Source organism: Aulonocara stuartgranti (genome assembly GCF_965226115.1).
Source record: "Aulonocara stuartgranti genome assembly, chromosome: 14".
Classification (NCBI taxonomy): domain Eukaryota; kingdom Metazoa; phylum Chordata; class Actinopteri; order Cichliformes; family Cichlidae; genus Aulonocara; species Aulonocara stuartgranti.
In genome coordinates, this window is record NC_138950.1 from 12,058,499 (window position 1) to 12,073,108 (window position 14,610).

Genomic DNA, 14,610 nt, shown 5'->3' on the forward strand with positions numbered 1-14,610 from the left:
GAGACATTTGTTGTTTTTATGTTTATTTATTGTTTTTATGTTCAGTCTCAACTGTTACAAAGTTGATGTGCAGTTAATAAGTGCAATAAATATTTATACTGGAAAAGAGAATCGTGATCTCAATTCTAAGCCAAAAAAAATCGTGATTCTCATTTTATGCAAAATCGTGCAGCCCTATTGTGAAGGTCCAATACCCCTGCCACAAACACTATGATGGGCTATATTAGGATGGGGATTTCTGTTGTAAGAGCTTAACAACAACAACAACAACAACAACAAAAAGAAGCCCCACTGTCCTTTGACCTTCTACTCCCCCCCTCCCCAGAGCTTTCACCTGCCTCTCATGGTCCCTCTCACATAGATACTTTAGTGCTGAATAGCACTTAACAGCTAATGTTGGAACAACATCTGTACTAGCTCATAATCAAAACCTTGATGTGCCAAGACCAGGCCAAGCATCCACCCATAACACCATAAAGGGCGATTAGATAGCGAGCAAGCTTCTTCACAAAGCAAAGTATTGTGTTTACATGATAAACAAAGTCAAAACAGGCCACAATGGACGTTTGAACATGTTCACAGCTCAACGTCCAGACCATGAAAAAACAAAAAAAAAACAAAAACCCCAAACCCCTCACCGCCTCTGAATTTGCAGCCATCACGTCACATTAGGGAAACAGTTTAGCCAGTGACTATTTAAAAAGCCATAATTTGATGCTGCATCCATTGAATCTTCCCCAGATAAGAGCCCCATGACTGCATTCAGTCATCTCCCTCCCTCCAAGGCCCTTTGAGAACATAGCACCAATCATAACATGTCTCAGCACTGAGCGAACAATGCACAGGACAAGAAAGAAGCCGGCCACAACTCTGTGTGCCAGTAATCTCTCTTTGAGGCCCCCGTGTCTCTTAATTGCCCGGACACTTGTGTCCGAGGGTTGCTCTCGTTCCTCAGTGAAAAGATGAGACCTCTCGTGCTCCTTACAACAGGCTTAAGCTGATAAACCCTTTCATTCAACGTGGCCGTGGGATTGAGGCTTCATGCGAACAGATTGGGTAAAAAAAAAGACTAATAAAAACAGCGATTAGCCTCCAACACAGAAACAGAGCTAAGCCACAGCACAGCCTCAGCAGGGGGTCTACTTTCAACCACTAAAAGTGTCTGATGATTTGTGAGAGCCTTTTCTGAGGAACACATTCCTCAGAGCAACTACATGAGCAGGAATGCATGTGGTGTTTTTGTTTTTACAGAACAAAGATGTAACGGATTCCAAAATAGGATGTGATGAGTGAAGAAATACACAAGCGAGCCTCTCTTGGTCTCTACAAGCCTACTTCTAGCATGCATCCTAGACTACTAAATGAGAAACCCTCGTTCTTGGATAATAAGCACCTCTCGTGACATTTACTACCTGACAGCGTTGCTCTCCCTTCATGAATCCTTCTTCTCATTTTCTCCCCAGTTACAGCCAACACCTCCATATGGGCTGCCATCAGTGTTTCTTCTGGCCTGTTGCTGTTGTGCATTATACAGAAATCGTGTGTTTGTCAGCAGCAAGGTCGAGTTCTCTGCGTGTTTGCTTTATTTGCAGCTGATGTGAACAAACAAAACAGCACCATACAATTCAATACAGGTCTACAGCATTACAATAAAAACGCGGGCTGACACTAAAACATAGAAAGCAAGCTTTGAATTAAAAAGGAAAAAAAATAATCTTTGCAGTCTGAAAACACAAGTTCTCCAAGATTGTGTCCACCTGACAAATGCTCCAAAAGGAAAAGGGTTAAGTTAATTCTTTGCTCTCTACCAACTGTGAGGGAAATATGTAAGTCTGCACCTCCTAAATGAATCAATATTTTCCCCAGCCATCCCCCTGCTAGCTCCATACAGAAAGGTTTCCGCATACACGCAAACTTCCTGTTAAAAGACAGAAACGTCTCTAAAGAGAAAGATGAGAGCGAGTCAAAACAGTGATATTTTACCTGCTATCGCTGCTGCTTTTTGAAGCCAGAGATAACCATGCAGAGCAGGGGCATTATCAGCGCTGTCTGCGCTAGCTAGCCTGGTTAGCAAGCTTCCTTCGTCACTTGGCATTATGTAAAACAGATGGGTACTTATTTTACATTAAACATACTTAATAGAAAAACTAAAACACCAATTTACACTATGTTTGTTAGGGATGATACCCGTTTCAAAATTTGGAGGAAAAAAAAGATTTTTATTTAAGTACTATAGGTATTGTCTGTGTAAATCTTCTGTAAGTGAAATGAGGCTGCTCAGGTTACAGCATACAATTTAGAAGGCTTTGCGGTTACAGAACACCATGCACCTAAACATGAAGGTTAATGGGGATTAACTCTGTAAAGCAACAAACTAAAATTTCGGCAATGCTGTATAGTAATAATGTAGTGTAGTATCTAATATTAGTAAGTTTCTTAGCAACTGTCATAACATTTCAGACTGTGTCCTGTAAACAACAACAAAATATAATGTTAACATTTCATGTCAATGGCCTGCTACAACAAAGTCAGAGCTTTAAAACAGTTGATGACACTTTTTACCTTGGTATTAAACTGTGTATCAAGCCTCGTGTAATTCTTTCGGTGTTGTTAAATTCTGCTAAATGCTAAATTCCTGGTATCTTGACCTGACCTTTGTATAACAAATGCTCAAAGCTGAAAGTTAAAAGGGCACGCACCTGGCACACAAAGTAAGCACACCTTTAATTATAACTTGCAAATATATGAGCCTTTGTATTAAATGCAATACAATTGTATTAAGGCTGTATAAAAATTCACCTACCCTCCAGTTGTCAAAAAGCATGGGCATTAATTAGACTGCCTAGCTTTTGTACCAACATTTTTTGAAATTTCAAACAGCCTATTTTTTAGTGCTTGTGGTTGCTGCTTTTATTACATATAAAAGTACTGATCACAGCAACTTTACAGACAACATGCATTTACTGTATAATGCCCCAAAAAAATTTCAGTAGAAATAATTTGGCGTGGTGGTTAGTACTGTTGCCTCACAGCAGGAAGGTCCCGAGTCCTTCACCATCTGCCCGGGTCCTTTCTGTGTGGAGTTTGCATGTTCTCCCTATGTTTGCGTGGGTTATCTCCGGGTACTCAGCCTTCCTCCCACAGTCCAAAGACATGGAATTAGTGGGGTTAGTTTAAGTGGTGAATCTAAATTGCCCATAGGTGTGAATGTCCGTGTGAATAGTTGTCTTTTTCTCTGTGATAGACTGGTGACCTGTCTAGGGTGTACTGTGCCTCTCACCCTATGGTAGCTGGGATAAGTTCTACCCTCCTGCGACCCTGATGAGAATAAGTGGAAGAGAATGGATGGATGGATAATCATGTAATCAAGTACAAACCCCCCCCCAAAAAAAAAAACAAAAACACACTAACTGACAAAAAGCAGGCAAGACAATCTGTGCCATACTGTTACCTTAGTGACGGACTTTCAGTAGGAATAAACCAGCTCCAAAATAAACAGTTTCTTATTGTTAGTGTAATGCAACTGATAATGCAACAGCATGAATCAATTTATGGGGAGCACTGCAGCACCATTATTTGCTCTCCAGATTAGCTTGCCCACTGGTGACCTTGAGTAATAGCTCACAAATGTATTCTACAGAATCATGTGACATGTGCACAGAAACACACACACAAACACACACCAAGTGGGAATATCAACATATCCATTTGTCCAAAGAAGATATAATGTGCAATTATGTGGGGAGCGTGTTGTTGCAATGGTGTCAAATAACACAGGCGAGGTAAACTCAGTGAACCTGGCTGCAGATGATTTTGGATATTTAGCGTGATAATTGAAACAGAAACACATTAAATGTTCCAAGTACAAGTATGCTTATTTGTGTGCAATCTCCTGCCGGAGCTGGTGGGTGCATCTGCAAATGATTCCAAGTGACTCTCTGGTTATTACCAAAATAATGAGCTAACTACAGGCCATGGAGATCTGCTTCAGCTAGACTCTCCTCAATTTTATTCACTTTTTCTAAAAAAAAAAAAACCAACATGCCAACTTAGCAAGAATGGCATTTAAATTAGTCACACACAACTACTGAGTCTTATTGGGATGCTGAGGTCTGACAAAAAGTACATTTGAAGATGCTCACCTATATTTCTTCATCCTTTCTGCAATTTATAAAACTCAACTTGCTTCTGAGCTAAACTGCAAAGACTGAAAAAGCTGATTCAATATTATGGAAAAGACTCTTGGGAAGCATGTCTGCATTGGCATCGGATCTTATTAGACATATGATACATCCTCAGCTGCCTCATTATCCTACAGGAGATTAACAACTCACTGTAAATGTGGCATCTGTGTAGGAGAAAAGTAAGGATCAGCCATCAGTTAGAACCAGCTAATCTGAATTATGCGAGATCAGCAAGGTCAAAACATTACATGCGGATAAAACCCTTAAAACAGCAGGGGGTTAAAAGAGTCGTGCAAACGAGACGTTTAAATTGAAGAAGCAGAAAAAGAAGACGGGGTTTCTGGGCCTGGGCAAAGGGTTAGGTAATGGAAGTTTCTGCAAACTGTCAAAAAGACTGTGACAAAGCTATTTCTGGATTTTAATATTGTTCAGTTTCCCCTGGTGCTCAGAGAACATCTTGTTGCTGAGTAACTGAGAGTTGGAAAGTGCCCATGCTGAAAGGATACCACTGATAACTGATGAGATGTGGCACATTGAATATACTGTCAAGTTATTGCCTGTCAAAGTTTCCCTAAAAGGAACAGCTCTGCATTTTGGGAAATACAGCCACAACGGTTTAATCATTTATATAATCGTGTGCAGGTCGCCCTTGTTTTGCTAGTTAAAGTTAAAAAAAGGATGTGTTAGGTGTGGACTTTGGTGCCTGACACCACAGGCTCCCAAGTCCTCCTAAGCTGCATGTTCAAGAATTGTTCCACACTTTATCAAAGTGGGATCCGGGGACTTTGGATATCAAGTCAATGCTTCGGTCTCTGTTGTCCTGCTCATGCCATTCCTTGAATTCTGGGGAGGCCACTGTTGTTGAGGACCACTGCCAAAGGGGGTACGCTTGGTTTGCAACAATGTACAGGTACAGGCGAGGAGTGGATGGCTCTTGTCAAAATCCAGATCAACTTGAACCCAGCAGTCTATTTGAGTGATTTTAATGGTGTGGGTGACCGGTGTATTTGCCTTTTTAATGAGAATAAGATGAGAAGACTCTGAGATCCACCATAGTCAGATTTTTCCCACTCGTTTTCTAATCTTTGTGCTCCAGTATAATAACAGCTCCATGTTGGCCATGCAAATATTAGAGCAGTATTGATCTTCTCATCTATACTTGAGTCAGAAAGCAAATGAACAGATCTCCAAAATGTTTAAATGTTCTTATATGAAAAAAGAAAATCTAAAATGAAGAGAATGCAGTCTTAAGTTAAAAGAATAATTCAAAAGCCAAAAGAGCTTTAACTTTAAAAGGGTCTGCCTCACAAATCAATCCACAATATTACAATTCTACTCTGTTACTGCAATGACAGGCAATAAAATGAGATGCACTGCATTGGCCTTGTCTTACAGGAAATTCATCTTTCAAACTTCTCAAAGAGCTGGATGCTACTCTGTCTTCTGTCATGCAGCATTAGGAATCCCACAAAGTCCATAAGAATACAGAGGAAGAAGTGGTCATCATTTCTGGTCATCATTTCTGGTCCTGTCCTCACTTTACAATATTTTATTCAGCAACTGTTTTTCTGAACTTTTAGGTAATCATTTTAACAATTTGAATCAATAACTTATTTCAGCTGGTTAGACATCAAATTGCAATCCTAACTGATGCTTGCTGCTCTTGGATGTTGTTTCTACTGTTTGAGCTTTTCTACAACTATTTCATAGACCAGCTGTAATTGCAAGTACATAAATGGAATTGATTAAAATTTCTAGTTAAGCAACAGCCTGCCGCTGTCAGAATTCAACATACCCTTTCTTAACTTTGTCAGAGGGAATGCTTCGTATGTGAGATTTAAAAAAAAAAAGGAAAAAAAAAGTACTTGCCGCATGCAACAGCTAAACCGGGCGAGAAAGCAGAGCTGATGCCACCGTGCCATGCTACATGCTGAGACACTGGGTCTCTTTGTACGACGAGCTTCTTTACAGACAGCAGCAGGAGCTGCAGGAACACTTACACTTGAATGAAAATACCACAGACAGCAGGGGGTTTACAGCTTGCGTGTACACACAACAGTGCACACAACCGGGGAAGCAGGGTGGCGGTCACATGGAAGTGAAAAGGCTATCGTCCAGAGGGAAACTTGTCATGCCAGAAATCTTAAAACTATGAATAAATTTACATCAAATCAGCATCCCGTCTGACCGATGCAACAGATATCCTACATGAGATAGATTTTATGGTTTGTTAGCGGTGACGATGAAAATTTGTAGCAATCCTACACAGCCCAAATTTCGTATCCATAAATGCATCTTTTTCATTTAGCTCAGGAAATATGATCACTGGAAATGTAGAGGGGAAAACTGAGAAATCACAAAGAGCCAACATTCAATCTAGGAGAGATAACAGCAAGACAAAGGACAGCTCTGGATGGCAGGATGCCCCTGGGGCGGCTATGCTGTTATTATGTTGGAAAGGGCTGCTGAGCTGCGGTGCGGGGCAATTACAGACCGGAGGATTGACTGGGGGGAGGGTCCGGGCAAGCCAACCCATCCATGAAGCGCTCTCAGCTCAGAGAAAAGGAGAACAAACTCTGATACAGCAGCAATAAACCATAACAGATGATGGTGGCTTCACCCGTTGAAGTAACAACCATCTGCTTATTCCCATGGAAAAGAGTTCGGTCTAAGCCGCTTTGCTGTCATCAGTGGAACCCAAAATTAATTTTGAGCGATGCATGCTGAACTTCCTGCTGCATTGGTTTGGATTATTTTACTAGTATATGTCACAAATAGGGTGGTTTTGGGATAACGTACAGGGCTAAATGAATCATCTGTTGTTCTCATAGAGAGCTACAGCAGACACTGTGGTGAACACATTAGCCACGTCTATTATCTTTAACGTCACTCCACTTTGGAAAGTCCTGGCTGAAAACCACACACCGTCCACTAGCGATCCAGCCGGAGAACGCGGGACAAAGAGGAAAAGTCAGTCTCAGAGTATCGTTTCAGTGGTTCATGGACCACAGTCAGAGGTCGCAGCCTTACAGCCATTGTGTGTTGTCACTGAACGGGTAGATAACGGAAGTAAAAACAGATAGAGTTGCAAGGGGGAAAGAGTTTTACGAGACACATAATGCGACTTTTCGCCAAACTCTCACTTGGGTAACTTAAGCCACTCAACTTCACCTCTGATGAAATCTCCATTGTCGTCTCTCATAATATTACAGCTCTCCAAGTAAAGAGGCCACAATGGGCAGTGAAAGGAGACAGTAATACAAGCTCGGTGCTGTGAGAAGTAACAGTTGGCACTGCTGAGTATCTCGGGTCCAAACACACAATTTCCATGCCCCGTGGCCCTGAACGGCTTCAGTGGAGCAGGTGTCTGCGCACATTCTTTACATAAGCTTTTGTCAAACATGGCGCACAGGAGCAAGGCCTCACAGCTGCAGGACAATGGAGTCTCATTAAAGTACAGCTCTGCAGCCAGACATGCACCCTTACAGCCGGAGTCAAGGTAACAGTTTCTCCAAGGTCAGTTTGTGGTCAGAAACGGGGCCAAACCAAATGGTGAGAACTGCATGTGAATTATATTACAGAAACATGCCATAAGTTATTTACTAAAATGTAAAATAAATAAATCAATAAAATAAAAAGCTTAAAGCTGTTGTGCTGACAGAAACAGAAATAAAAAGACTGAAAGCAAGTACAGCTGAAGTTCAAACTGCACATTGTGATTAAATTAATGCCTGATGAATGAGGTAATTGTGCTCTTTCATGCAATTTAGATAAAATTACCGTTATCTTCCAGCATAATGTCAGTGTCAGACCCCTGAGCCATGAACCATGCTGGAGAAGTAAACACTGTGCATGAAGCTAGGTAGTACTATATTTTTAGACGTCAGAAATCTGAATGTATAAGAAAAAAAAAAATGCCAAGAACCAGTGTGAAGATTAGAGGTTTCTGCTCTTAAAAACTCTCTCTGGCTTTATATTCCACAAAAAGTATCAATTAAACTCTCTCGGGGAGTGTAACAAAACTTCAGTTTAACTGATTTTAAGATTTGGTCGTGCAACCTACACAGGTGAAATGTTTTAAAGTAAGAATCAGCTCATTCACTTTAATTGCATAGCCAACTTCATACCATGTACAGGGCGATATGACCAAAAAATATTTATCACGATATACATTTGATAATTTGCGATAATGATAACTGACGATATAACTGACACTAGACAAAATGCTTTACAACTCCACAACTTTATTAGTGCAAAAAACCCCATCAATGTATTTTCACTTAAACAAGCAGCTGTTTTTTTATGTGCATTAAAGTTATATAAAAATGTAACAGTGCAAATTCCTTGCTGACAGTTTAACCAAAAGGCATTTCCAGTGGAAACTGGCCGACACATCCTCAGCATAACCATGTATAATATCCACAAAACTTAAAAAGAGGTTATAAACACACAATACAGTAATATTATGTTGAAGCACAGTACGTATCACGCCGCGAGGTGCCTGCCTAAGACAGCCGTAATGCTCCGACAATCCATCAAGCGGTGCGGCTTCGTAGCTTAGCAAAGTCGTACTAAAACATTTGACAGATTTTCGAGCCCCATGTACGACATAAAATTGTTTCGAGGTCAGTAAACACAACCAGAATTCATAAGGCACACGGGATTATGAGGGGCACTGTTGATTTTCAGAAAAATCAAAGGATTGATTTTAAGTGTGCCGTATTTTCCAAACAACGCGGTAATAACGACGGACCGCTAGCATGCCTACCAAAAATAGTGCTTGGTTGTGTATCTGACGCATGAAAGCTAAACCAGTTCCACACCACTGAAGTTGCAGCATTTTTACAAACCAATTCTGGTTCATCCGTTTCATTTAACGATCCACTTTCGCTCTTCTCATTCTGCGTTGCCGCCATGTGCGTATGTAAACATAGGCACTGCGCATGCGCGTTTTACCCATATTCTATCGCGATATTTCATTTTCCTATCGTTGCCCAAAATTACACCGGTATTACCGTGAACGGTATGATATAGCCCAGCCCTACCACGTACTAAAACCTCTAATGAAGAAATCTAAGACGTACGGATTAGGCAAGGCAATGTGCAGACACTTTTGTCAACCTTCTCACATTTGCTCCATCTGTGTTGTTTTTTAGTTTTTGTGCAAGTCATCTTTGAGTTTGACACATCTTGACACATTTAGTGATGGCCTTTTGCTTTCACTTATAGTACAAGTTTAGGTCAGTTTATAAGCGGTTTCATGTATCGTATGCCAAGCTGTTCAGGAAGACTGGGCCAAAATTTGTGATGAACACATCTCTAAATCTGACATTTAACTCTCACGGTCTCTCCGCTGCGAATTTTCCACATCACAGAAGCCTCAAAAATGTCCCAGTATTAACCCAGACCAAAACAGAAGACTTCTACAACACAAAGCCACAGAAACCAAAGGCAAAGCTGATCAAGAACAGAGGATTACCACCTGCAGATAAAACAGTTCAAACCACTCTTTCAAGCCACTTCTTTGGTTACAGTGAAGGATGCATGATGGGCAGGGTGCAATTCAGTTTTCAGCAGACCACTGACATACTGATGAAAGGTGTCCTTAGCCCCACTCTGAGGCTCCTTGCACCCTTCGCCCCTGGCTGCGAGCCGAGCGAGCGGGCGTCCTGCCTCAGGGGGCCAGCCACACAGCAGAACCGCCGACCAGGAGGAGTCGAACAAGAGGCCTTTCTCTCCCTGCGATGTGATCCTCCCCCCTCTCACTCCTGCAGGAACGACTCTGGCAGCATCTCAGCTTGTTCTCCCCCTTTAGTAAAGTTGGATTCTCAGATCACTTTGGCCATGGCTTCAATTCATTTACATGCAACTCTCTGTCTCTCTGCTGCTGCTGGTGCACAAGTCCATGTAAGGCAGTGCCAGCAAGTCAGACAGCTGGCCATCTCTGAACAACAGCAGACATCCATTCACTAAGAACTCGCTACTCGAGGGTCTCTCAAAACGAGCACAAGTGGAGAGTCCTCTGTGCTGTTTAGAAACTGTGTTGTGAACCCGTAGCCTGACCACCAGCTCAAACAAAGCTTATCAAACAAAGCATACACAATTATGCAGTGTATAACTGACCCGAGCGTAACCTTTATAAAAAGCAGACACGCACATGAGGGGAGAGCAAAATTAAATTCATTCATTTGGTACCAAGATATAATGGCTAATTACACTTCTCAGTACATTCATATTACGAAACCACCAGAACAACATGACAGTTTCACCTTTTTCTCTCCAAGGACAGATTAAATAAAGACTGGCAGAAGACTTTCTTTACTTTCTGCATTTAATCAGGAATATTATCCTTTCTTGATTAAATAACAAACATTTCCTGCAACGGGAAGGCCTGGATAAGTCCTAAGTAAAAGAAAAGGGGACAGCCTCCAGAGACAGGGAAGGAGCCAAGTCAGTACAAGGCAGAGGAGTGGAAGCAGAGAGAGGAGGAGGAGGAGGAGGAAAAGTACAATTGGAGATTCTGAGGTGGGTTAGACGGCTCTGAAAGACAGGGCTGAAGAAAAATTGCATCCTTCGCCAGGAGATGAGTTCCGCCTGCATCACGTCAAAAACAAACCGGAATGGAGGGCTGAGAGGGCCACTTAGTCTCCACAGACCCACAACATCAACAAAACCCACCACTGAGTCAACATCACTCACCCATTAGGTCTGCCTGTGCCTGTCTATGGTACAAATAGTACTGTGATGTTCTCGTTCAGATGTTCTGGCACATCACGAGCAGGCGATCTTCCTGTGTTACTCAGAGCCAAATGAGAGGTTTTTAAAATTGCCTCCGTTTCACCGCCAGCTAACTTCACACCTGCAAAATGTGATTCTCGCACTTGAATCAGACACAACTAATAATAACTAAAACAAAGAAAAATTGTTGCATTTGGGTCCTCAGCTGACCACCTTCTGTTTAATCAAAGCACATAAATCCCCACACAATAGGCTGCTAATTATGGCTGCAATTATGTTCATTATCATTTAATCTCCTCATTATTTGCTGTTTACTTTTCAATTAGTCCAAAAAACACTTTTTGGCAAACAAAGAAAAGAAAAGTAAGAAAAAGAGTGAATGAAATCCATTTAAAATTCCCTCGGAACAAGTTGAGGCTTATTTTATTCAACCAAATATATTCGGTGTGCCTCCGTGCATGACAAAGAACACCATGAAATCCTTGTGCTGGAATCTTTATTTTTTATTTTATTTTATTATTTTTTTGGGGGGGGGGAGACATTCAGTCTATAATCAATAGAGCTGCAGATTAATTAACCATCTATCAGAGCTCAACTGATTACACCAAGAAAACCCAGAAGAGAAAGGGAAATGAGCCATTTCTGAACAAAAACATGCTGCCAGATCCTCTGAAGATAAACATCTGATTAAATGGAAAAGAGACTGCTGTGTAAGTGAAGGCAGGAAAACCACCCTGTAATGCTATAATATAACTTGGATGCCAGCATGCACGAATCACAAATTAACTAGTGCCTGATAACAGATAACAATGCTCTGCGCATTTCTAAAGTCATATTTATAAGACTCTGTTAGTACAGTGAATTATGACGAATGTGTGGAGATGAAACCCAAACCGAACGAAGACTGCAGGCCTCTGCAAAAATGAGATAGACAGCTGTATTGCAATATTCTCACAAGGTCTGGGCAGCAAACAGACCACCAATTAGAGCACGAACAATGCTTATGTTGATGCCACACATATTTTCCGCTTGGAGTTACAACACAATAACACTGCACTGTGGACGTGCTCCGCCCCAGACAACAAGACAACCCCCACCCCCCTGTCATCACTGCACCTTATTCACGTCTGGACTTCATTATGAAGTGTAACGGAAATCATCATTGGCAATTTGAAAGAATTTACGAGACAATGATTCAATCCAAGTCATGCCTCGTGGTCACAAAGAACGGTTAGGGTTATACATGGCTAAGCAAGGCACGTCTTTTCTAAAACCAATACGCACTGTTAGGACAAGAAGCAGATTTTAAACATTTTAGACCACCGTGGTTTTACGTACACACCGCCTGACGTGACTGATGCTAAACTAGATTACATCGTTTTTGCTGTATGGTTTTCCTAAAAATATTTCCTCTAATAGGCATCAGGCCTCACCTTTAAAATAATAATATATATTTTTTAAAAACAACAAAAAGAGAAATGGTCACAGACCTCTTTATTTGGACAATCTGTTATCTAGTCTAGCATCTTTCTTTGTGAGCATCATCAGAATTCACTGACACGCCTGACTGATGCCATGCAAATGCAGCTGAGCATGGTGTCTTTGTTTATGCCTCATCTGCAATTACATTTAGATTCAGCAAGGATGAGACCTGTGCTGCGAACTGGACACTGGCATGGCCCTCTGGCATTCTGCAGTGCACACACGACATATGCAACATTGTCCTCAATTCCATTTTTCTAAGACTTGGATTTATTTTTCTGGAGCTGTAGATAGCAAACCTCTACCATGATATATAATCCATACGACTTTTATTTTTGGAAAGGAAGAATATATTTGAATAAATCATTTTTCCTGTCAGTTTTTGCAATTAACAAAAAAAAAAAAAAAGGATATCTATCCCAAATAATAAAACTCCTTGAAAAAAACAAACAAAAAAAACTAATTAATTTTTTTTTTGGCTTAAAGTCATTTACACAGAGAGAAATTAAGCAATTTAATCCACACATCCATCACAAAATACACACCTAAGCCTCTCAATGTACACAAACATTACAAATATAAAAGTAATTACTAAGTCAGGGAAATCAAAGTAGTCAGAAATCTTCAAAGCACTGCTTTGCTGACATTCTTAGGAAATTAAGGAAAACTAAAGATGAAATGATAGTAAAATGAAAAAACAGGCCTTCTCTGTGTACAGGCCACACCTGGATAATATGATAGAATATAAAATAACAACACTGCTGTGATGCTCAGTGGAACTATGCTTCTGCAATGACTCTCTGGTCAAAATAGGAGCCAGTGCAAAGTGAAGAACCAAAAAGAAGAGAAGCCTGTTATCTTTCCTGTTCATAACTCAAAAATGTCTAGACTGGCACTTTTAAGATATATTGATAAAAATCAAGTCAAAGGGCAAGAGTCCATCCTTTTACTCTAAGTGTTTATTTTTGTTTGTTTGCTTTTTTTAAATTAAAATGGTTGAAATGTGGTTTTTAAAAGTCACATTTCAGTTAACATTTCTGACATATTTTTGTGGAAAAACTGACAATTCAATAATGTATATGTCAGTTAAAATAAACAGCTGATTTTATAGTTTAAACACACACACGTACGCATACGTTAGTGTGTGATAGCTGTGTGTTATCAATAACGAATCCCAGTTACAAGATTTCTACAGAGAATCTGAAGATGATCCCATTTGTCCCACTTGAATGAATCTGATTAAAATAAGTCGATGTAGGACAAACCCAATTCATGACCCAAATTAAAAACTACACCTGTGCTCCGACAGAAGAAGCAGACATAGCCTAAATGTGTAGGGGTTTTTTAAAAATTATTTTTCCAGGGTCTTTCAACCCATGTACAACACAGAAACCCCCCTTCAGACACTAAGCCCTGCTTCGGCTGCTGCTCTTCATCACCGCTGCCCATCTTACCTTTTTGTGTCTGTCTTTGAAAGGTAACGCAGGCCATGGCATCTCCTGCAAAAAGTCTTGCCAGTGTTTCTGATCCGGATCAGACGAGATGAAGACGATTTCCAATTTGTCCTTATGTTCAGACGTCTTTTTGAACCTGCTGTAAAACTCGCACAGGCTGCCGTTGAACTGCTTGCACGGGGCGTTCAGGCTGCATCCGAAGAAGAGCCCGACCAGGGACAGCTTCGCGCCCAGAGACTGCACGTCCACCTCGGCTTTCTCGCTGTTGACGAGCCGCTCCCCGAGTAGACTCACCAGAAACTCCGACATCGCAGCGTACAGTCCTCGAACACACAACGTTACCCTCAGCCGAAACCGCTGTACATGTAACCGCTATGTTCAAGCGACACCCAGCACTTCCTCCACCTCCAATTTGAGGTTTTAGGTGAGCTCCCAGCCCCGGCGAGGCGTTGCGGTCTCTGTGTTCACCGCTGCTCGTCCTCCGGTGCGAGCGCTGTGCAGGAATGCGCTCCGCTTAAATCGCCCTGACTGCAACAGCGGTTGCGCTCTTTTAAGAGAAAAGCACACAATTTTGTCACAATATTTATCATTCTGTTTGTAAGGAATCCACTTTAATCAATTTATGGATTTCAAATGCAATAAAAGCTGCACTTGCAGCTGAATTGTTTTAATTTCCGAGTTTATGGGTTTCTTTTTTAATTTTGTTAAATTTTCAGAATAATAACAGCGGTTTTCCGGGCTTGACCTCCAGA

General features: G+C 41.1%; 1 protein-coding gene across 2 annotated transcripts in view; it reads right to left on the reverse strand.

Annotated features, from left to right (window-relative positions):
• The window catches only part of nxn (nucleoredoxin), a 70,600-nt gene extending 56,154 nt beyond the window's left edge, over window positions 1–14,446 (reverse strand). The window contains exon 1 of one of the 2 annotated variants that reach the window (XM_082502786.1): window positions 13,859–14,446. In XM_082502786.1, the coding sequence (XP_082358912.1) occupies window positions 13,859–14,167 (309 nt within the window). In that variant the 5' untranslated portion in view covers window positions 14,168–14,446. Of the gene's footprint in view, window positions 1–1,412; window positions 1,465–13,858 lie in introns of those variants that run through there. The other variant, XM_082502787.1, reaches the window with a different exon arrangement.
• Between the last annotated feature and the right edge of the window lie 164 nt (window positions 14,447–14,610).